At 35.1% G+C, this 22,834-nt stretch overlaps 3 protein-coding genes across 8 annotated transcripts; 1 reads left to right on the top strand and 2 right to left on the bottom strand.

Moving 5' to 3' along the window:
* Window positions 991-7,492, bottom strand: LOC109820170 (dihydropyrimidinase). 3 transcript variants are annotated; one of them, XM_020386271.1, is made up of 13 exons: window positions 7,415-7,492; window positions 6,788-6,937; window positions 5,262-5,329; window positions 4,907-5,176; window positions 4,533-4,744; window positions 3,820-3,940; window positions 3,089-3,176; window positions 2,918-2,996; window positions 2,487-2,574; window positions 2,348-2,388; window positions 2,157-2,209; window positions 1,859-2,015; window positions 991-1,537 (listed from the first exon to the last, which is right to left on the bottom strand). In XM_020386271.1, exons 3-13 carry the CDS (start codon window positions 5,269-5,271, stop codon window positions 1,346-1,348), a joined length of 1,311 nt encoding a protein of 436 aa, XP_020241860.1. In that variant the 5' UTR covers window positions 5,272-5,329; window positions 6,788-6,937; window positions 7,415-7,492; the 3' UTR covers window positions 991-1,345. The 3 variants fall into 3 exon arrangements, with proteins under 3 accessions (XP_020241860.1, XP_020241861.1, XP_020241859.1); XM_020386272.1 differs by having other exon boundaries at window positions 5,297-5,329; XM_020386270.1 differs by lacking the exon at window positions 7,415-7,492 and adding an exon at window positions 7,022-7,335 and having other exon boundaries at window positions 5,297-5,348.
* On the bottom strand, window positions 8,534-17,697 carry LOC109822998 (phosphoribosylglycinamide formyltransferase, chloroplastic-like). The gene is given in 7 exon segments (XM_020389311.1): window positions 8,534-8,913; window positions 9,464-9,537; window positions 9,540-9,589; window positions 10,414-10,436; window positions 10,438-10,591; window positions 11,984-12,090; window positions 17,542-17,697. Coding segments are annotated over 6 exon segments (504 nt in total). The 5' UTR covers window positions 12,073-12,090; window positions 17,542-17,697; the 3' UTR covers window positions 8,534-8,799.
* Window positions 19,675-22,834, top strand: LOC109820253. Of its 4 annotated transcripts, none has more exons than XM_020386377.1 (4): window positions 19,675-19,764; window positions 20,070-20,221; window positions 22,402-22,472; window positions 22,574-22,834. In XM_020386377.1, exons 2-3 carry the CDS (start codon window positions 20,099-20,101, stop codon window positions 22,459-22,461), a joined length of 183 nt encoding a protein of 60 aa, XP_020241966.1. In that variant the 5' UTR covers window positions 19,675-19,764; window positions 20,070-20,098; the 3' UTR covers window positions 22,462-22,472; window positions 22,574-22,834. The 4 variants fall into 4 exon arrangements, with proteins under 4 accessions (XP_020241966.1, XP_020241965.1, XP_020241964.1 ...); XM_020386376.1 differs by having other exon boundaries at window positions 22,402-22,478; XM_020386375.1 differs by having other exon boundaries at window positions 22,402-22,834.

Genomic DNA, 22,834 nt, shown 5'->3' with positions numbered 1-22,834 from the left:
TAGATTCCTCTCTCTTCTTAAATCTTTTTCTTAATCTCCCCTCAAAAACAATTGAGAGCTGGAGATTGTAACGCTATTGCGTTTTGGTCGCCGCCAGAAGAAAAAACGGAGGGGGGAAAAACCGCACTAGGGCATCGGGTGAAAGGGGGTTTTTTATAGGCGAACTCGATGGGCTGGCGACAGCCTGTCGCGCAGCGCCTGCTTGGACGCCAAGGTTGGGTCAAACGCCGAGGTCGGATCCAGAAAACGCCATGGTCGAATTCGCCAAAAACGCCGAGGTTAAAAGGGGGGGTTCGAACGCAGAGCTCGAGCTTGTCTGAGCTCCCGAGGCTCGCCTGAACCTCGCCTCCAGCTTCGCCTGCGTCATCCTCGAGCTCGTCGGAGCTCCTCGCCGGCGGAGGTTGGTATCCACCCCCAAATTAACAGTTTAGCCTTTCCTCATCAAACACCCAAACATGTAATTGGCAAATGACCAACATGTCTTTGAGAGAGAGAAAAAAAAATCCTCAACAGGGCATTTGACCAAATTGGGGTTTTTTAGGTCATGAAGTTTACGTTATTTTCAGATAGGAAATATGGTTTTTCAAATATCATCGAAAAACTATTGTATTGCTCTCGAAAGTACGTGGTTATTTTCTACTCATTTGCAAGTTTGTGATACTTTCCTGTAGATTATTTGAAAGTTTCATGTAAAACCTTTTTAAATTGCATGATAGTTTTGTTACATTTACTCCTTATATTACCGTCATGAAAATGTGACACTCTCACTAATTTAGAGAGAAATTTCTCATCCAAGTTAAAATGGGTTTTATTCAAAAGAATGTGCATCCCCAAAAATTTAGCTCCAAAACAAAGATTAAGCAGGATCAGAAATCGAGTGAACAACTGCAAAAGGTAGTATTCGTTACATTGAAGTTGTTCTAACCAAAGCATTGTTACATTACTTTCTTGCAAACAACCGACATTTATCATAGACAGCGAAAGAGGATCTTAAGCAAAAATTCCCCTCATTTATGAGTTTTGCGTAGCATGTTTTACAATGAGGAATGAGTCTACAGATACACATGGACAACAGAGAACATTTATGAGAAAGTTTAACATAAGTGTACAAGTAAAATGCCAGTATACATGGCCATAACAGAGTACGTATGAAAATATCGGGATATAACTCGTCATTTCAAATTAAAAGGATAGCCCCATACACAGCTTTGGATGCCTAAACAGCCCCGTAGATATGCAAGCTCAATCTCTTGGAAACAACTTCAAGTATTTCCCAATTATATACAAATTATTTAATCTATTATTCTTAAAGCCCACTTTGCAAATAAATCGAAGTCTTCAAACCTTAAGATGCAACTGAGGTTCTCTGAACAGGAGCATGTAGGGAAGCCAAATATTCAGCATCTGCCTTCTCTATTCCATCAAATAGATAACTAAACGGGGACATCCTCATGTATTTCCCAGAACCCGGAACAACATTCAAGTTGCCATGTCTCCATACAATTCTTCCTCTTGATATTGTCACTTCCACTTTCCCCTGATAGCGAACAGTTAAGTTGCATGTCAGTAACCTAATCAGTATCTGAAAATTACTTCAGTAAATGATGTAAGTGCATATGAACGGATAAAAAAAATGAAATATAGTGCGGACAGAGGAAGAAATCAATATATAATTTACTATTTTTCATTAAGTACATAATTCTTAACTAGTAGTTAAGAAAGACATTTGTATTTCCCCCTCGGTATAGCACAGTTAGAATGCAAACCAACATGAAGTAACATAAAGCAAAAGACCTAACTAGAAAAAAGAAGGTGAGGTCTCAACTAGTTGCCAGTAGGTAATTCTGATCGTGTTTACCTTTCCTATCTTTCCCTCATACACATTTGTATCAGATCTTGAATGATGAGAACTAGCGGTTATCTTGTAGTTTGCATTTGGATTCAGTACAATTATATCAGCATCAGATCCTGGCAAGATAGCTCCTTTCCTTGGGTATATGTTGAATATTCTGGCACTGTAGACATATATGGTTCACATAAAAGCATGCGTAAATAATTGAAGTGGATCTAATATGTGCAGTATACCATGAAGTTAATGAGTTCTCATTAATAATGAAGAGAACAATAGAAGAGTATCATCTAAAATATTAACATACCACTCGGTACTTGTTACTCGCACGTAGTCAGTAACAGATATTTGGCCAGATTCCTGCATGTATATAAGTTGTCAGAATGATGACTGAATTTTAAACTTAACAGAAGGGTTTTATTCCATGTGTTCAGAGTCAGACAAGAAACTGTATGGTAAATAAATTATAACAAAGGCAGCTGTCAGTGTTCAACTTACCACCATAGCATCCCAAATTAAGTGCATCCTTTCCTCTATACCTGCAATTTAGTAGTGCAGATAAGCTGGACTATTAAAATTGTTTTAACTCAAGTGACTCTAAACTGATACTAGTTCCATTCACACAAAGAGAGCATACCATTTACACCATTTGGAATCTTTCTGAAGTCATCAAAACCAAGAGCTTTTTGTGTCGAGTTGAATGTGCAATGATCAGTTCCAACAAGCTGCACCATACCAAAATGACCTTTAGTTAATTCTCCGATTGTTCAAGTTGGAACAGGACAGAAAAAAGATAGATTACATATTTCAGCTGAACAACAAAATACAAAGTTGCAAACTATGGCACTCATGAACCAGTTATGCATTTGATACTGGCATATCACAGTCTTCAGGAACTAGTCAAAACCTTCATGACAGTCAAGTTAATAGCAAATCCATGATATATGATATCACGACAGTCAAGTTAATAGCAAAGAACAGTTGGTGTTCAAGCCCTGTTCCAGAATTGGTCAACTGTGCTTAGTGTTGAAGCTAATGGTTCCAAAACTGAGGAAGGAAATGTGTTACCTGTAAAATTCCAGTCGAAAGTGCAGCTTGAAGCGCTTTACCGTGACCTACTTTTCTTATGGGAGGACTCATTACATATCTGGAAGATGATAACGAATGGTTATTAGGTACCAAAACAAGAAACATAAATGACGAAAAAAGAAAAGAAATATAAGGATGTCAGGCTCTTGCCTTGCAGCAATACTGAAATCAGGGTCCCAAAGCCAAGAATCATCAAGGACTAGCCCAGAAACAACAGGTTCCCCAACAACCCTTTGACCTGCAATATAAATTTTAATTAATCAAAGTAAATAAGGGATTATTGTTGAGAAGCAAATGTGTAAGATATATCTGGAAAGAAACTAGTAAGAAAGATTTTTTGAATCTGTCAAATGGGAAGTCATATAACCATCTTGTGCTTACAAAAGAAATGCATAGAAAGAATCTTTTGAGGAAAAGAGACAAGGAAGCACTGCACATTTTTATCATATAGCAGTAAATTAATGAGCGTACAATGTTGTCAAATGGGATATCGTACTTGTAAAAAGAGAGGGGTATAGATATCAGATGAAAATTACTAGACGTGAAGTATATCTCTGATACATGCAGAAGGACATGATAATGGGGGAGCAAAAGGGGGAGGCACAGAAATTGAGATTCTCAGGGATATAAGAAACTTGCGGTTCATCTACTGAGTGAGGGGAATCTAAGTTCCTATTTTATGAGTTGCAGTTAACTAGTTTCACTAATATAGAAGTCCAAACAAACTTTTTAAATAAATACTTTTGCTTGCTTAAAAAAACTGCATATTCCAGAAATGGAGATCCCAAATCCCAAGGAATTGACTCCCCCACTGAGTAAGCTTGAAAATTGAAAGAACTCTATATACTTAACTTAATAGATGAACAACTAAAAGTGTTGACCTGCTTTTTTGGCTTTTGCTATCTCCTCCATAGCATCAGTGCTCATCACGTGAACCACATATAAAGGTGTATTCACAAAACTGGCCAAACGGATAGCTCTAGCGGTAGCTTCTCCTTCCAACTGCAAAAGCATCATTTAAATTGCATCAGAAGGTAAAAGTGAAAATTGAATTGAATCATTGATTAATGGACATGTTGGGAGACTTTTCTCAATGCTACGAAACTAGAATAATTGGCTTACAGAATGGTTATTGATTAAATCCAGTGCATAGTAAATTAAACTGGAATGCTAAACAAACTTTTTAAGGAAAAAAATTTATATGTCCTGATCTAGTACTTTATTCATGCCCGTAAAATAGTATACTTCCCTAATAACATAAATGTGGATGGCGCCACAGAAAGAAATTTCTACATATAGAGAGGCAAAAAATGGTAAATAGATGATAATAACAGAATATTTATGATTGATTTCTAGTATCATATAAGGTGCAGTAAGAAATACGAAAAATGGATGGAAGAACTCTGCAACAAGTGATTCGAAAGAAATAAGAAAGAAGCATATGTTTTGACTACAGCTGAAGTAGATTTTTTTTAAAAATAAAAGGACCAGTTAGGGGGAGTAATAGAATAGAATCTAACAAGAGAAAGACAATCAAATAGTAAGGAAATATTTAGATTTCTTCCAGGGGAAGAAATATTTCTTTGAGCATTACCACTGGAGGCCTGGAAAGGGCATGACCCTCTGGACCAGTTATACCAAGGTCTATCATTTTCTTCTGTCCTTCAGCTACACCGTCACCATTTTCTGCATGAACCATAGCCAGTGCACCAAGTGACTTGCACTTCTCAAAAGCTTGCAGTAGAAGGTCATCATTGATCATTAGTGATCCTTTGTATGCCATGAAGAACTTGAAAGAGTTGATCCCTGATGTTATTTAAATAAGGTATTTAATGTCAAACAAGGTGATCTAACCAGAGTTTTCTTAGACAGCTATTTCGAAATAACATTGATAGTAATAGGTATTTAAAATTTAAATCAAATAACTAAATCTCCTATAAAAGATCAAAACAATTATGAAATACCGACCTTTTTCTTTAACCATGACTTCCATGTCTTTCGAGACTGTTTCATCCCATTTTGTCACAGCCATATGAAAGCCATAATCCATTACTGAATTTTTAGCTTTATCAATATACTGATCAAATCCTGCGGTTAAACTTCCATCAACTGGAATTACAAAATCAATATGCATTGTTGTTCCCCCAGCTAAAGCTGCAGCTTGACCACTGACAAAATCATCAATCGTCTGAGTCCCCATAAAGTCCATTGCTAGGTGCGTGTGCGGATCAATACCACCTATCACAGTTGAAGAAGACAAAAATCTCAGTTACTGAAGATGGTTAGCTTCATGTGATAATCTATATTACATTGGGAAACCTACTATGATTCATATGCAGAAAAGCATTAGTGCATCACCTGGCATCACATACTTCCCAGTGGCGTCAATTACTGTCACATCATCACCAATCTGTTGTCAGCATTTATGCAGAATATATTAAATTAGATAGTGAAATCTCATGACAATGAAATAGTTAAGCACGACACAGCTTTGGATGATTATGAGAGTAATAAAACATTTACTAACACTTATTTTATATCCTTTCCTCGTAGATCCATCTCGATACATTTTAAAGTTTTTTAGTTCTTAAATAAAATTATATTGTAGTTTTATTTAGGTTTTTTTCCAACATACCCTTAAATCTATCATGAACAATTTTTCAAAACCGACTGAAATTTTTTTTTTTTTTTCAAAACCGACTGTTTTTTTTTTTATTTATCAAAATCGACCCGGTTTTGTGATTAGCAGGCTAATCACTATCCTAAATAGTCGGGGTTGGCAACCCCGACTATTTAGGATAGTGATTAACCTGCTAATCACCCTTTAATTAGGGTTTAACACCCTCCTAAATAGTCGGGGTTGCCAACCCCGACTATTTAGGATAGTGATTAGCAGCCTAATCACAAAACCGGGTCGATTTTGATAAATAAAAAAAAAACAGTCGGTTTTGAAAAAAAAAAAAAAAAATCAGTCCGTTTTGAAAAATTGTTCATCTATCATATTTTGAATTTACACCCCCCAACCCCACCCCACCGCCTCGCATGGTGGTGTGGGGGACAATTTGCAGTCAAACCTTTCAGTTACCCCTCAATTTCTCTGTTAGAGAATGTACTGAACTATCTTCAAATATTCCCTCGCCTCCTCTCATGATTCTTATCCCTTGCTATACTGATTCCCCAATGATTTTCCTTGTTTTGCAGGAAAAGAACCACTAGTATTCTAACTTGTGCGGCTCTGCTAATGCGCATATGGGATCATGATTGAAAGAAAGGATAAGGTGGTTTACAGGGTATGGATGAGCTTGGGGGGGGAAAGTTAGAACCCGGTCAACCTCCTCCAATCTATTAATATTGAGTCTACGATATCTGTTGTTTGAAGAAGATAATCAGGATGCTTTAAGGTTTCTATCACAGGAAGACGATGACCGTGTTCATGAGTTTCTGTTAGGAAAGCGCCAGGTTAATTCTAACTATATGATGGTTGATGGATAAGTTAATTTCTTGTAATCTGAAACTAGATGAACAATTTGCTTATTTGACGGGTTTTTACAATTTTACCTTTTACTTATACTTTGTTAATTGAGTTAACTCTCTTCTCATACAGCTATTTATTAAATTTCAACAAAATTTAGATAAACTGATATTGTGATTACCTGTCTTACTGATGAATTATATCAAATTTCAATCATATAATAACTAAATATTATTATGCAATAACACCAATAACACGTTCTAGTGAACTGTAACTACTTAAATAAAACTAAATCAAAGAAAATTCATTGAAACCCCAGATTTAATATACCCAAGTCACTGAACTCCATTTTTTCAACAAAATCAACTGAATATTACCAAAATATTAGGCCTCACTGCAACAACGATCCCATCCTCTATATAAACGTCAGCAACTTCTTTGTGATGAGCGTTGACCACCGTCCCTCCTTTGACCAATATCTTCCCAGAGCTCTCATCGAACTCCAAACCGCAGCCAATACCACAAAACTAATCAATTTTACACCAAAAAAAAAATCAATTTCAAATCAAAACCCTAGGGCAAAAAGGCATCACATAGAAAGTAGTGGTTACCCCTTGTTCTTGAATCGAATTCGAGATTGAAAGAGAGGTTAAGAGGAGGAGGAGAACAAAAAGGAGATTTGAATCCATTAGTAGAAGTAAAATTGTCTTTTTTTTTTTCTTTTCTTTTCTTTGGTATGATTGAATCTTATAATAAGTTGCTTATAAAAACGATTTATAGAGATATAATTTATATAAGCTACTGAAAATGGCAGGTTGATAATTAAATATCAAAAAATAAAACCAACAAAGTTAGTTTTGGCAAACTATGTATTAAAAAAAGCTCTTTGGTGTTCCGAGCCCAAAATGATCTCTCACTTGGAAACCAAGACAATTTTATTGCCCCACTTGAAAAAAAAAATCAATACAAATATCTTCACACTTGAAAAAGATCAACGGAAGTACCTACACTTGAAAAAATCAACAACGCCCCGCAGTTGAGAAGATAAAGAAATGAAAACTCTAATAAACTTTCTGTCTCCTTTGACAATTCGACTTCAGTACTGTCCCACATTCTATATCATGCGCCCATTGTGTGAAGGGGGGCCACCTAAGATTTTTTTTTTTAAATCTCAGGTGGGGTCTCCTGCACTGTAGAGGGAGAGGGTGTGTGGCAGAGGGTGTGCCTATAGTGTTTTTCTTGTGTGAACTCATGCATCGGAATAATAGAATTATGTTAATTTAAGTTCAAAGCTCATCCAATAGTTATTAAAATTTTGATAATTATTCATCTATGCAGTAGTTCAAATTCAATTTAAAGGATCATTTAAGACAAAATAAACAGCTTCGATGTTCATATACTAAATTAAAAGAAGACAACCAAATCGCGCTAGCGGTGAACAGAACTTTCCGATGCAGACCAAGGTAGAGGAAGATGAGCGTTCATATTTTTTGATTCATTTGCCTTTTCTTTAATGAAAAAAATATTGTTTCACCAAAATCTTCTCTTTCGTTTTATTAAATGCGTTATTAGTGTTATTGTCATTGATTTTTCTATTGTTATTATTATTATTGGACAAATTTTCAAAACAATCCCGTTTACAATAATAATCGCAAAAAAGACACATTTCTAACTTATTTTCAGAAACTCAGCACTGAAACCACGTCGGTTTCTGGAAAATAAATTCGAAACTTCACGAGAATTGAACTCCCGTGAAGTTTAGTAAAGCTTACTAAACTTCACGGGAGTTCAACTCCCGTGAAGTTTCGAAAAAAAAATTCAGAAACCGACCTGGTTTCAGCACTGACGCTGAAACCAGGTCGGTTTCTGAAAATAAGTTGGAAATGGGTCTTTTTTTGGGATTAAAAGTCCAAAGAGGACTGTTTTGAAAATTTGTCCTATTATTATTACCACAACTTTCTTTGGTCCTTCTAATTTGTAAATGAATCATGAGGCAAATACAACCCATCAGAGTAAGCACAGTCCGCAGCCGTTAGGCAAATTCAAGCATTTTAGGTACAAGATTTTCACCTGCGTTTAAATATTAGATGCAAAAAGCACACCTTCAGATTAAGCTTCTGAAAAATTGGAATTTTGAATCATAAACTCTGATTAGAATAATGTAATTGACCTTTTGCCCCAAAGAGAATAAAACAAACAGCAGTACATTATAATTCCTCTCATCTAAATGATGGTATTACATTTTGTACCAACATTTCGTGAATTGTATCAGTATCGATACCATTATCAATCTACTTTGTATTTGATTGTCACCAGGGTCAAAGTCAAAATAACCCTGAAATTATTAAGTATGATTTAGACCAGAGAAAGAAGGATCTCAAGCCAATAATTAACTATATTCATCAGGATTTTCTCCACTTCTTATAAGAGGAACACCATCTTCTCTCCAAACTATGAGCTCTTCGCATAAAGCTGAAACCACCTCGACATAGACTTTATGCTCCTGCAATATGAAGGATTCAAGGTTAGAAAAGGCCAGCAAATGCTAGAACCAAGAGGAGGGGGGGGGGGATGGGATATTATAGCATTGATTTTAGCATCGTAAATGTAGCATACTATTTTTCTCAAATAATATCACTGCAAGACAGTTTTAAATTGGTCAATAACCTGGTGTCAACCCTCTTTTTTTAGTTCAAAATCAGCATGATTTTGAAAATTTATTCACGCAATTACCCACAGCATGGTAGTCATTTAGTATGTTCATAGTACAGTAGTCGTTTTGTGTGGATTTGGTCATTAACTCCATTTATTTCTGTGTCACATATGGTATAGACGCCGACAAAATCTTAGAACATGTCAATAGGTTTATCCAATTGAATCACAAGTATTACAGTACTGTTCTAGCCAGTAAGTGACCTTTTTGGCTACAAAAGTAGTTCCAGACCTCTTCTAAAATATGCAGCATTATTTTAAGATGCTTGTTCCTTGTGATGAATCTTATAGTTAGTTTGTGTTCACTGATATAACGTATAAAGCTATTCAGAGTATATTACCTCATGTAGGACCCTAGCAGCCGACTGCTCTGCAGAGCCACTTGGTAACACGGGAATGACCCTCTGAGCAAGATACGACCAGTATCAAAATGTTCATCCACGAAGTGCACAGTAGGAGTTGAAGACCTTTAAAATTTGGAGGAGGAACTGAAATTAAAGCTGAAAATGGAGCTAATCTATTTCGAAGTGGACAGTCAATATTACATGCTAGCAATGACTAATTTCTTTTACCAAATATAATGCTTCATCGAGGAAAAGAATATTTACATGAGTTAATCAGTAATTGACGCCTAAATCAATATCATGAAATGAACAAAATTCAGTGAAAGTAAAATTTATACAAGAATTGCATTTTAAAGTATGGGTTACATAAGACACGGAAGAACTTGATAACGAAAAAAACTCAACAAAAATTAATGTCTATTAGAAGGATTACACAATAACAAGAGCAGCATCAGCAAAAATAATAAGCAGAATAATGTCTTTATCCCAGAAATTTTGTGGTCTGTAATGGCATTTTTTATGCAAGATAGAAAATGAAAAAGCATGGTTTAATGTGAAGGAGAAATGAGTTGATTTTTTCCTTATCATTTTGCTCCTTAGCCATGAATGTTAACAAAAAAATCGAGTTCATTTATTAGCACATACTTATGAATTCATCAGCAGGGTCATGGAATGCAGACATAAAAGAAATAGGATGGACAAAAGTAAAGTAGGCATGTGTGCGCATTTGCAAATGTGTGTGCGAAAAAAGAGAGAGAGTGTGTGATAACTAGTTCTAAATACAATGAAACTTAACAAGAAAACCCCATAGCACCTCATCATATAGAAAGTTTATAAAGGGCAACGATCATAAGATAGTATAACTTGTTATGAATAGATGAAGGCATTCATATCATTGTTTTGTGGCTGTATTTGTTTTGGCTTGTGGGTTAAGATTGTTGCCTCACCTAGCCCCAGAAGCAATGACAGACTCTATGCACCTTTAAACCATAAAATCCTTTGCCTCCAACAGCTGGAAGAAGAGTAGAATGAATGTTTACTATTGATCTCAGATAAGCCTGAACCAATTCACCAGGACTAAGTTTCAAGTAATCAGCAAGGAGAACGAGATCCACATTAAGGTTCCTGTCAACAAAAAAAAAATCATTTGGATAAGGTTCAGGAAGAAGGGGGAAAAGTTAACCTCTTGGAAGTGTTGCATTTTTATCTAAGGTGGCCTAACTCATATATAAATATCTATCCCAGTGCATCTATGAAAAGACACTTCTGCTCTTCCATTCATTTCTATTTTAATGGTGTGTGTTCATTGAATAAGATTGTTCAGAGCCTGTTGCATATGTTTAAGGTCTAAGGGTGTGCTTGCAACTATGCAGTCATCCGATTAAGCACTGTTCAAAAACACGCTCTACCCACCCAAGTACTCCTACCCGACAGCAAAAAGTGTTCGGCAGCTGAAACCACCTCGACTATGCCGTCAAACCGCATAATCGAACGGTTAAAAGGTATGCGCCCGCATAATTCATTATGTGGGCACATAATGTGCCCTATCCGGGCCTACCTCAAAATTCTAAACCAAGTTACCCCCACGCAATTTCCTCTCCACCGCCACCCATTGTCACCGATCACCACCTCCGAGTTATGTTTGTATTTAAAGAGTTATGACTTATGAGAGTGTTTTCAGGTTATGAACTTTTAGGCATCGTTTGGTATGCGGGAATCAAAGTAATGGAATAAAATAAGGAATGGAATGGAATAATGCGGGAATGGAATACTCATTCTCATTCTCATATTTGGATGCAATTAGAGAATGAAGTGAAATGAAAATCTTTTATATTTTTGGTATTAATAATTAATAAGAAATCAAGGCATTATTCTAAATTTTTTATTCCCACGTAAGTGGGAATACCCATTTTCCTACCATCTCATCGGGAAGGCTTATTCTCACATAAAATGGAAATGAATGAGAATGGAGAATAGACATTCTAGCTTCTAAAAAGGCGATGTGTTTAGCACGTATGATTGAGAAGCGGGAATGAGCATTCCATTCTCACCTATTGCCCCATACCACACGAGATGTTAGTAGTTTTACTTCTAAATGTATAACGACTTTGATTTAAGTAGCTTGAGATATTATTTGTTAGTCTTTTGCTTAGAATGTTTATTTTTTTTTCATGAATTATTATATTTTATATGTGATAAACAATATATATCAAAAGTTTCAAAAACATGCATAATTCTGAATAATCCGGTTAATCACAGCATAATCTAATTAATTGCTACCCGATATTGGAGCGCACACATAATGAAACTGTGTTTTAGATAAGAGGCTTTTTTTAACTAAAAAAAACATGTCCAATCACGGACCACTTTTGCCAAACACATTCCAATTTCTTAACCAGGTTAACTCCACTAACCTAGTTAGCGGAAGAATTGCCAAACAGGACCTAGGGGATGACAATGGGCAAAAAACTGTGAACTATTCAGTTTATCATAAATTTACCAAGACAAATTCTTCACCTTAAAGTAGCGGCAAGATCATCAGCTGATAACCCGTCGGGATTTGGTCTTAGGGAACAATATGACTGGGATACTATTATTTCTTGCATATTCAGCTCCACTGCAACCTGATATTCAAATAAAATACAGTTCTATTACAAGATCGTGGAAAACAGTATGCGTTCATTATGCTTTTAAACTCTAGTACAATATGAAAGAAGTTGATAATTTCCATAGAAATTGATGGCATGTAACAAGAAGAGGAAGAAAAGAAGAAAGAATATTATTCATCCTGCACAACATGTAAAACCTCATATTTATGCTATTACATTCATGACGTCATATTTTGTTCCCACGTCCATTTGTTTAATGCTCATTTTATACTACCTTGATAGATTTAGAGTCTTAAATCAAAATATTGATTAAACATTCAATACAAAGATTCATACGTCATCATCATAAAAGGAATGGTTTTTCAAATTAGTTAAGTTTAAATATTACTAAAGCAACCAAATTCTAATCAAATAGGAATATCTTCCTAACAAAATAATTTTATATTTATAGACTAAAGACTATTAAATTGAATAAATATACTAAATCAGATTTAAGATTTTATATGAATACAGACATGGAAACCTCAACGTTCAATTGAATTAATTTCCTGTCTATTAGAAGCATGAAGAATTATATAAAACGTTCAATAAACTCATAGAGTATGAGAAATTATTCCACCCTCCCGATCGCTAAAAATGCCTAGAAAAGAAGGATACCAGGTTTATCCGTGACTAAAACCACGACATCTCCATGAACCGAAACACAAAACTGCAACCTTTTTCCTTCTAATTGCACTTTTACCCTCTACATAACTCTCCAGCTTCTTGAAAACTGTTGACACTTGAACCCTCTCGTGCCATTCACAACATTATGCAATCCTAGTTTTGCAGCGAAATGGGATTTGCTAAGATTTAGTTCCAGGTACGAAATATGCTAAAAGAAGAAACCCGAGGTATTTTGTGATGCATAGCTTATGTTTGGGTTGGAAGAGAGTGTGGTTACTAGAGTTGAACTCAAAGATTCCATTGACTACCTGGGAAAAAAAAAGTATGAATTTTTAGGCTTGATTCCAATGCATTGTATTAAAAAATCACTAGAAAGCAATTCAAAATTCAGGAAAAAGTTGAATTTTTTTTTTTAAATTCACATTGCAAAACTTTACATTTACTATGTAGTCTACAAACTATTGAAAGTTTTTATATTAGATTTGACGAGTTGTTCAGGGACCATTAGCAAAATGACTTTTTTAGGGAAAATCAAGTAAATATGACAAGAATATTTCAACAAGGAAACGATAAAATGACAAAAATAAAAAATAGAAAATTTACCTATGAAAGCGATGGGCAGCTGATATTTTCGCAGTGCCCTCTTTGGATGGTAAATTTTGAAAGAAAAAAGGTGTGATTTTTATCCCCAAAACCCATAAATCCTAGTTTCTCAATTCAAGGAATCGAATAAAACGGGAAAATTTGCAACATAGTCCGCTTTTGCTAATTATTTAGTAAAATAGTCCGTTTTGCTAAATAATTAGCAAAATAGACCTCTTTTGAAAAAAAAAGGTCGATTTTGAAAAACAAGACTCAGAAAACATACGGGACTACTAGTCCCGTATGTTTAGAGGACTCAGAAAACATACGGGACTACTAGTCCCGTATGTTTAGAGCCAACTTAATCACGGATTAGTGACTCAGAAAACATACGGGACTAGTAGTCTCGTATGTTTTCTGAGTTCATCTCAATGTTTTGTGAAAATTTCTGAGTTCACTAATCCATGATTAAAACATACGGGACTACTAGTCCCGTATGTTTTCTGAGCTGTTTTGCAAAATAGACCTCTTTTTAGCATGTTGGCCAAAAAAAGGTTTATTTTGCTAATTATTTAGCAAAACGGTCTATTTTGCTAAATAATTAGCAAAAACGGACTATTTTGCAAATTTTCCCCGAATAAAACTCAATAAAGTAATGGGTTTGGGTACAAAATATCGGATCGGGCTCTCGGCTAAAAGGATAAGTGTATGAATTTTTGCATTTTAGTCCCTTTAAAATGCACTTTTCTCTCTCCCTTATAAATTTCGAAGGTTCAATTTGATCCCTTAAAATCTTTCATATGTTGAAATAGTCACTTGAATCTTGAATTTTTTATCTTTTTTTCTGGGGTTGAAATTGGGGGTTCAAGGTGGACGGTAAACTAGATGATTGTCAAATGGTTAAATATAATGGTATATTCTTCGCAATTTTGAGCAACTCGTAGAATTTGTGGGACTAGACTGTTGGCTAAGATTGACCAAATCAACCATGATAATATTCCTGGCATTTTGTCGTCTCTATAAATAGCAGGGTAAGAGATAAACAAAGAAAACCCAAATGATCCACCGGAGCCCAATCACTCTCCGCTCTAAAATCTCTTTGTAATTAACAATTTCAATGATTTGCGAGACTAATTTAAAAAACATGAAAGATCTAAGAAACCAATACATAAAATAGAATCCATTTAATATTTTATGCAAATTTTCTTTCGAGTTTGAGTAAATGGCTGAATGGAGAGAAGTCCATAAAATAAACAAATTCTACTTCAATTCAAATCCATAACACCAGCACCCCGATAAACACACCCATGCAAACCAATCACCCATGTGGTGGTGCACATATGTGTCTGCACAAACGTGCATGGACGCACACTGCATACTCACAAATGCAATAGTGCACGCAAACACGCACACAGACGCACAATGCGTGCTGGAAGTAAAACAAAATGCGCGTGCACATGCATACACCCATGTGCATGTGTGCATAGTCAGATACCATCTCATTCATGCATGCACTCATACAGAAATAGATCTGCTTGAGAGAGTGATTTGTACACCCAAAGCCCATCACACCTTCATCTACTACCTCGCTGAACGAGAGTGATTTGTACGCAATAGATGTAATTGAGAAAACACAAAGGATTGAAGAGGACAATCATCAAACTCGAACTGCTAAAGAAACAACAAAAGACAAGACCAAGGATATACATGCAATCAATGCATGCTGCTAGTAGCATGAACATTTGAATTTGCAACACAAACGTAAGTCTTACTTTTCGGCCAGGCCACAATCTCACTACTAGCAAAATTCAATAAATAAACAATAAAGAAATATTGAAGACCAAGTGACAGATTACTTTATAAATCTGCAACTGGTACAAAAGGACTTATGTATTGCATTGATACAATCTCTCAAGGCCAGGACCCACTTCCAACATGAGGAGCATCACAAGCTACAACAAAAATTGTACGTGTCCATGCTTATTTTTATAACACATATAAAAATATTATTTTATTTATAAGGGATTAAATAATAGTAACACAAATAAAAAGTGTAGCAAATCATAACAAATAGTTGTGTCATTAGATATACAATTAAACGTAATTGAAAAAAGCTAATAGTCCAACATGATTGTGAGAGGATTTATTAATGTGCTTAAATAGTAAATCTTAGATTTTAGTTATGAAGATGATTAAACATTTTATGAAAGTGTACAAGCTAAAAAGCTTCATAGTCAAGTATTCAAGTGTGCTTTTGTGAGAGTAATCCTAGGATGGATGATCTTCTAGGAAGTAATAGTGTTGAATGATTATATTCTTTAATTATATTTTATGTGTCGCTGCTCTTGACACATATATGTGTCACGAGTTTTATGACACATGTATGTGTCACCATTCTCAACATATATATGTGTCGTGAGTTTTGTGACACATCCTCATATGTGTAGAAAGACGCTCTCCACACATGCTCTAACCACACTTTTGATATGTGCCGCACTTTATTTGCGCGACACAAAAATTTGTTGCGTAGAGATAAACAAAATGTATCATAATTTACAACTTTTGTTGTAGTGACAATAGGTACCAGCATCAATAATATTCTCGTTCTTGACGAATCTCTGGCCCTTAAATCCTTGATATCATAGTAATCTTGCTCTTCCATTACAAAAACACCAAACTTTCCCTCTTGAATCGTCACTGATTTATGAAAACATACCAACACAACTGCCATTCTGGTGCATGCAATGTGTGGAGCCGTGGATGACACAAAAACTTGGGAGAGTATTGCATTCAAATTACCAAGGTAATGGAGAGTTTGTGTGTGCGTGCGTGTGTGTGGATTTTCCAAGTTTTAGGGTAGTTCCATTGATTTTTTCGGACGTGGAGGGCATTTCCACATATTTTTTTTCAAGTGTATGGGTATTTTCAAAATTCTAAAACGAAGCTCCGACAAACCAAACATGGAGCCTCTTTAAATAATTGGATGGATCGGATTCTCAAGTGCCAACTGAACAGCAGTTATCTTTTTGGTTATATGTATCTACATATGGAGGATGTATGTTCAACAGTCAGGAGAATTGGGGGCCTCTCTTTAGAAGGTCTTTCTGCAACATATTGATGTCTCGTAGCATCCATACGACAAGTACAAATAACTAGAAAATAATTCCATATGAACAGCAAAAATATTAAATTCTTAGTCAAGTTCCACACAACAATCAAACAAGTCATGTCTGCATCAATCCCACACAACAACAACAATCTATTCTCTCAAAAATTACAGCCTCTTAAACACAGTAAGACCCCCTTCAACAACATAATTATGCCCGCTCACGAACGTTGCCCCTAGCTAGGAAGCTTTATTTGACCAGGAATGCTTGGATTCATGACGCGAACACTAAACTTGGGAGGAAGTATTAGCATCAAGGATATCAGTGTCTGCAATATTTATCGTGACATAACATTATATATGCACGTGTTAATTGCTGATAGACCCCTTGAATGAACTTCCTTTATCTCTCTTGTACTGTGGAAATAGTGTAGGAGTAGTAGTGTTAGTTATCATTATGGATTCGGATCCTCTCCACTACAAAAAAAATAGTGGAGGGACCACTACATAATCACAGCCATTGATTAAAAATAGTGGAGGGACCACTACATAATCACAGCCATTGATTATCTAGTTGATGGTTATGATTTTTTTCTTTTAGTGCAAATTAGGAATGAGTGCAATTCACGGGGTATGGTAAGTGTTAGATTTAGATTGTATCATAACCGCCTACTAAATAATCAACGCTTGAGATTAAAACTAGTGGTATCTCCACTACTTTTTTGTAGTGGAGAGGATCCAAATCCTATCATTATTCTATGAAAAATAGACAAAGCGATGCCAAGGACTTGGCGGAGGGGTTAGTGTATTTACAAATTAATCTCTCAAGTATGCATATTTAATAATTACCCCTATATTCTCATTTATGGAAGTTTTATGCCCCTCTCATTTGACACAGTTAGAGCTCATTGGATTAAGTTTGATCCAAGGCATCATCTTACGTTTGATCTCAACACAGTAGGTATCAGGGGATGGCTTTGTACTGAAATTAATAGGACGAACACAGGGTTTCAATCTTAAATTATCGCTTAAACAGGACGAATCAAGAATAAATGACACAAATTTGCAATAATGAGATGTTAAAATGCGCATCAAAAGTTGAAAATTTTTACCTTTGGGAGCGGTGATATCTCTTATTAGCCCCCTCTTCGAATCGCGAAACCGAAAAGAAAAAGGTATGATTTTTATTCCCAAAACCCCGTAAACCGTAGCTTGGGATCCACCGAAAGCGAATACAACTCAACGCAGAGCAGCAGGTGGATACAGGATTCCGGATCGGGTTGAATATTTGCACTTTAGTCCCTAGGAAACGCACATTTCTCTGTGCCCCTTTCTAAATTTTACAGGTTCATTTTGATCCCTTAAACTTTTCATATGCTAAATTAGTCCCTCAAAATTTGGAAAACTTTTATATCCTCATAGGAATCTTGCTCTCAATAAATACCCCAAATAATTTAACTATAAATGAGAACGCACTCTTTGCTTTTCGTGTGATACTAGTCTTTGTGCAAAGCATAGGCAGACAATTTTTTAATATTTTGTACTTTATTCTTTTGTAAATGTCACTCCCTACACTCACTCCCCCATCAATTTATAGTTTAATTATATTTGCTAATATAGTATTTATCATGAAACGGGAATTGCTAACATATATATGTTGGTACATTAATTAATAATTGAATATATAATTTCACTTAACTTATGTTTAATACTTTATAATTATATTTCCTTATGTAATGCAGTTTTTCATAATAATTTTATGTTATAAACTATTGCAAGCATCATATATATTATACTCTTTTAATAATAACATTTTAAAGATTCCACAAAGTTAGGTCCATACATAACATAACACCAAAGAATATAACATTAATTTTATTTTATCTATTTTTGTGATAACCCAATATTTATCAGATTTCTAATGTCTGCTGTAATAGAATTATTTATTCAGAAACAAATATTAAACATGTAGATCTTTATTTCATACCATGTGAAGATGGTAATTATCTATCTAAAGATAAAAACATTGAATTAATTCTTCGGTTCTTCCCAAGTTGCAATCCTGTATATATAACTTGAATAAATTAAAAATAATTAATCAGATGAAACTATTAACTCTAATAAGGCAATTAATTGAGATCATTAAAGTGGAGAGGTAATGCTTAATTAACCGAGGAATCACTAACCTTGTATACGAGTCGGATTGAGAGGGGAGGTGAGGTGACGTAAGAGCATCTCCAACAGCTTCTCCATTTCTTACTTTTGGAGAATTTAGTTAGGTTTTTGGCCCAACAGATTTCCCATCTCATTCCCCAAAATAGGGATGAAAGAGAAAAAAATGGGGAAGCTTCCCCAAATCTGTAGTTTATTCTCTCTCTCTCTCTCTCTCTCTCTCTCTCTCTCTCTCTCTCTCTCTCTCTCTCTCTCTCTCTCTCTCTCTCTCTCTCTCCTCTCGGATCCCTCTAATTTAGAGGGATTTTTCTCTCTTCTCATTTTTAATTCATTTTGAGCTATCCCCCTATTCTACCTGACTTCCCTTTACTCTACCTTCTATTCTAAAAAGGAGAATTTATTAAAAAGACAACTTATTGAAAAATAATTAGCATAATTTATCTTTTTGTAAAATTATTAGCAAAATCGACCTTTAAAAAAAGAGGCTGACTTTGCAAAAAACCAGCTTTAAATTATTATCTATACCTTTTAATTCACTACCCACATCCATAACCCTTTAAAGTTAAATTCGTTAGACCCCTAAAACCCAAACCTGTTTATTTAAAATAAAAAACTATTTAACCTTTTCTACCTATGGTACACTATCATCAACTCAAAAATCAACAATCAAAACTCAAAAATCAACAATTAAACCACAAAAATCAACAGCTTGAATTGCGTAAAGAGCAGGAGCGTCGAAGAAGAAGGCTTAGAGGTTAGAAGAGGATTAAAAAAAGGAAAGAATCAGAATAAAGAGAGAGGTGAATAATAATTTACTTATTAATCTTCGAATAGTCTAAATCCAATTACAGCTTAAAATTTTTATCAGGTAAGTTAATAAAATGACTAATATCAAGAAATTAAGCCATTAAGGTGAGCAAAATACTTATGATTTAAGGGACTAATGTTTTTTTTTTTAAATAAAACCCTCATGAGAGACAATCTATAGGAATTGGGGTTCTGGAAAAGAATGATTTGAGGGGCCTAATAGTAATAAATCAAGGGGCTAATATTGAAAAAAGCCCGAACCTAAAACCCCATCACGCTTCCTCCAATTCGACCCATAACAAAATCGAAGTTTCTCTCTCGTCAGCAGCTGCGATTCTCCGAGTTCCCCTCTCAAGGTTAGTTCTTTCCCCTTTCGATTAACCTGCAAGAAAACAGATCAATATATATATATATATATGTCCAATTCTATTGAAATTCAATGAATTGTTGTAGATTTTTTTTATGGGTTTGTTTTTCCTTCCTTAATTTTATTAATTTGGGCACGAATCGGTGTCACATGAGTATATTAGTGTTGTAAAGGATACACACATCTGTGATATTTTCTTGAAATAATATGCTTCATTGCCAGATTTCATTTTATGGGTTTTATTGTTTTGTTAATTTGAGAATGAATCAGCTGAAAGTTGGGATTTTGATAAAGGAATCAAGCAAGGGAGAGAGAGAAAAGAGATGCCTCACAGAACTCGGCCAATGACGGGGCTACTGGTGTTCATGGGAGTGAATTTGGTGCTGGCCTCCACAATCACTCCGGTCTACGATTTCGTCTGCTTTCATCCCTATTGGGAGAGAAGAGTACGTTCTTTATTTGATCACTTGGATTTATAGTTCGAAACTAATTTCATATTTCATGTAAAACAAATTTCAGCCGAGCTGTGTTTCGGTATAGCTCTTGTTGTCTTGTCCATTTGATGCTTATCGGTGTAGATAATAATTGGAAATGAGGTGATCAGGATTACGGAAATTATGGTCATATACCAGTTGCATTTGTGTAATTATGGTGTAGTCTGTTTTGTTGAATTAATGGTCCTCTTAGTAGGAACTCAGCATGTGAACATGGCTGAAAGTCCATCTAATCTGCAAATGAGAATAATGTACATTTAGAACCTTTCACTTTTTGTGATAGGAGAATGGAGATTCATCAAAATTATGAATCATGTTCATCATAATAGTGCTTTATTTGTTATTTCAGTCTCGTCTGCAACACACACACAAATCCAATGAAGATTGATTAGGATATTGGGATTCTAATGAAGATTGATTAGGATAGCGGGAGGTCGTCAATGCACTACACGATGGCTAAGGAGATACATGTTAGGACATTAAGTTGGATTAAGCTTTGAAGGAACAAATAAGGAACTATACGTATATCTCTCTGATAATAAGGCTTAGTTACTCATCTTTCATTTCCGTGACGAGGATTAACTTAACACTTTCTAGTGTTTGATTAGTAGCTTGCATCCGGAGAATGAATAAGCTGAGTGTGACGGAAGAAATATTTGTCGATGATGAGAAATGGAGTCATGGACGCTCCATTTATTCACCTGAATTCAGCTTTGTTGGGAGCATGTCTAATATAAACAAGTGCTCATGGAATTATTACGATGGTGAAAATGATGCTTGCATATAATCTATTGACAAGATGGGAACTATAAATTTAATATCAACAGAATGAAGGAGAACATTGTTCTGCTATATGTAAACCAAAGATCTTATGACTAGCTATCCACCAATGTGATAGATATTTTACCTATATCCATCTTGTTTATAGAATTTGTGACATATTGATCTGCTGATGATGCAACACATATGCACTGCTATATCATATGATGTAAAGGGATTAATTGCATCTAGTCCTTCAATACTTCATCTACCTATGCACTACTTCTTTAATGGATGACTTAATTTTGGTCACACCTTCAAAAAAGTTTATCGTACTGCATCGGAGAGTTTAGAAACAGAATGATCTTTATTGGTTTTGCCAATTATGCTCAGTTATTTGTTAAATGTTGCTTCTTGTAACTACATCAACAATAAATTTTAGAACACGCATTGCAGTAATATTTTCTATTATTTTCCATAATGGTTGGTGGCCTGGCTGCCTGTATCATTGTCAAATTTGATGGTTTAAAATTCTAAAAAGGGTCGCTAAGTCCTGTATTGTTTTTTACAGTCATATTGCAGCAGCTCTAACTAGTCTTCTGCATGATTCTAACACTTGTTGCTCTGTGCATCATGCTTTTTCCCATTTATCTCATTCCGAATGTCCTTATTTTTACTGGAGTCTGCCTTTTAGAAGTATATGAACCAAGGGGTTTAGGCTGTGCTGATAACACATATATCAGGTTTGAATTGGCTATGTTTGCTACATTTGAAAGTGAAAAACTGTTTGATGGATCGCCTAATTTGAAATCCTTGTCGCTAAGATTTGTTTATAAGATCAGGCCCAAAATCAATGCTTGATGTTATTGGCTAGCTATTGACAGCTTAAAAAGTAATCATTATCATATGACAATACTATCGTTAGAGGACAAGTGGTTGATTGATATACAAAAGTGCGAGTTTTTATTCATTGTTTGAGCAGGAGTTTTCGCAAATTTTACTCACCCTTATGCCACTCCCTGCAATTAGTTGTTGATAAAAGAAAAGCTAGCCTGTACAAGGGTCTACATAATCCTCATTGCGTATTCTATGGTCGTTAGCATGCTTATATTTAGTTTTTCTTAAAAACTTCTGCATCCCTTTCGACCACGAAATGAATCCTGACTGGACCTAGATTAGCGTTAATAATTGTAATTTATGAAGATCGACATTTGTTCATGGATTTTCCGGCATATTTGTGATCTTTTTTTGACTCTTTTACGTCATTTGGCAATCAAAGAAAAGCTAGTTGTATGAGAATATAATTTTTTTTCTCAATGTTAATCGAATCACTTTGAATTATGGTTTAACTTGTGTTTTGCCTCTTTTTTCAGAGAGAGCGGCTCAGGAAGGAGCGTGAAGCTGTTACGGCAAACAGTTCCCAATCTACTTGAATATTTTATTTGTATATGTAGAATTTACTCTGATGTTATCTTTCTTTCTTCGCTACATCTATGATTCAATACTAAATTATTTGGCTGCCTACTGTTTTCCCTCTCTTTGCAGGTTATGCTAATGTGTCTGTGAAGGACTAAAAGAATCATAAGACGTTCAAGCCTTTCACGTTCCAAGTTAGGTTCCAGTACGGTATTCATAGCTCAGTGTCATTAAGATCAGTGAAATCTAACCCTCAAATCATTAACTTTGTGAGCAATACCCCTAAAATCAACAAATTGTCAACTTGGTGCTGAAATTTTGATTATTTTGTTAATAATTTTTACATTGCGGTTATAAATTAGCTTATCAAAGTTGAGGATTAATTGCTTT

The sequence above is a fragment of the Asparagus officinalis genome, chromosome 8 (genome assembly GCF_001876935.1).
Source record: "Asparagus officinalis chromosome 8, Aspof.V1, whole genome shotgun sequence".
NCBI classification, from domain to species: Eukaryota; Viridiplantae; Streptophyta; class Magnoliopsida; order Asparagales; family Asparagaceae; genus Asparagus; species Asparagus officinalis.
This window is presented reverse-complemented; position numbering and strand designations above follow the sequence as displayed.

Coding starts and splice junctions, on each gene's coding strand:
- LOC109820170 (XM_020386270.1), bottom strand. CDS start 7,099: ATGGATTCAAATCTCCTTTTTGTTCTCCTCCTCCTCTTAACCTCTCTT. Junction 6,938..7,021: donor ATTCGATTCAAGAACAAGGG/GTAACCACTACT, acceptor AAAATTGATTAG/TTTTGTGGTATTGGCTGCGG. Junction 4,745..4,906: donor AGTCATGGTTAAAGAAAAAG/GTCGGTATTTCA, acceptor AAATAACATCAG/GGATCAACTCTTTCAAGTTC.
- LOC109820253 (XM_020386377.1), top strand. CDS start 20,099: ATGCCTCACAGAACTCGGCCAATGACGGGGCTACTGGTGTTCATGGGA. Junction 20,222..22,401: donor ATCCCTATTGGGAGAGAAGA/GTACGTTCTTTA, acceptor CTCTTTTTTCAG/AGAGAGCGGCTCAGGAAGGA.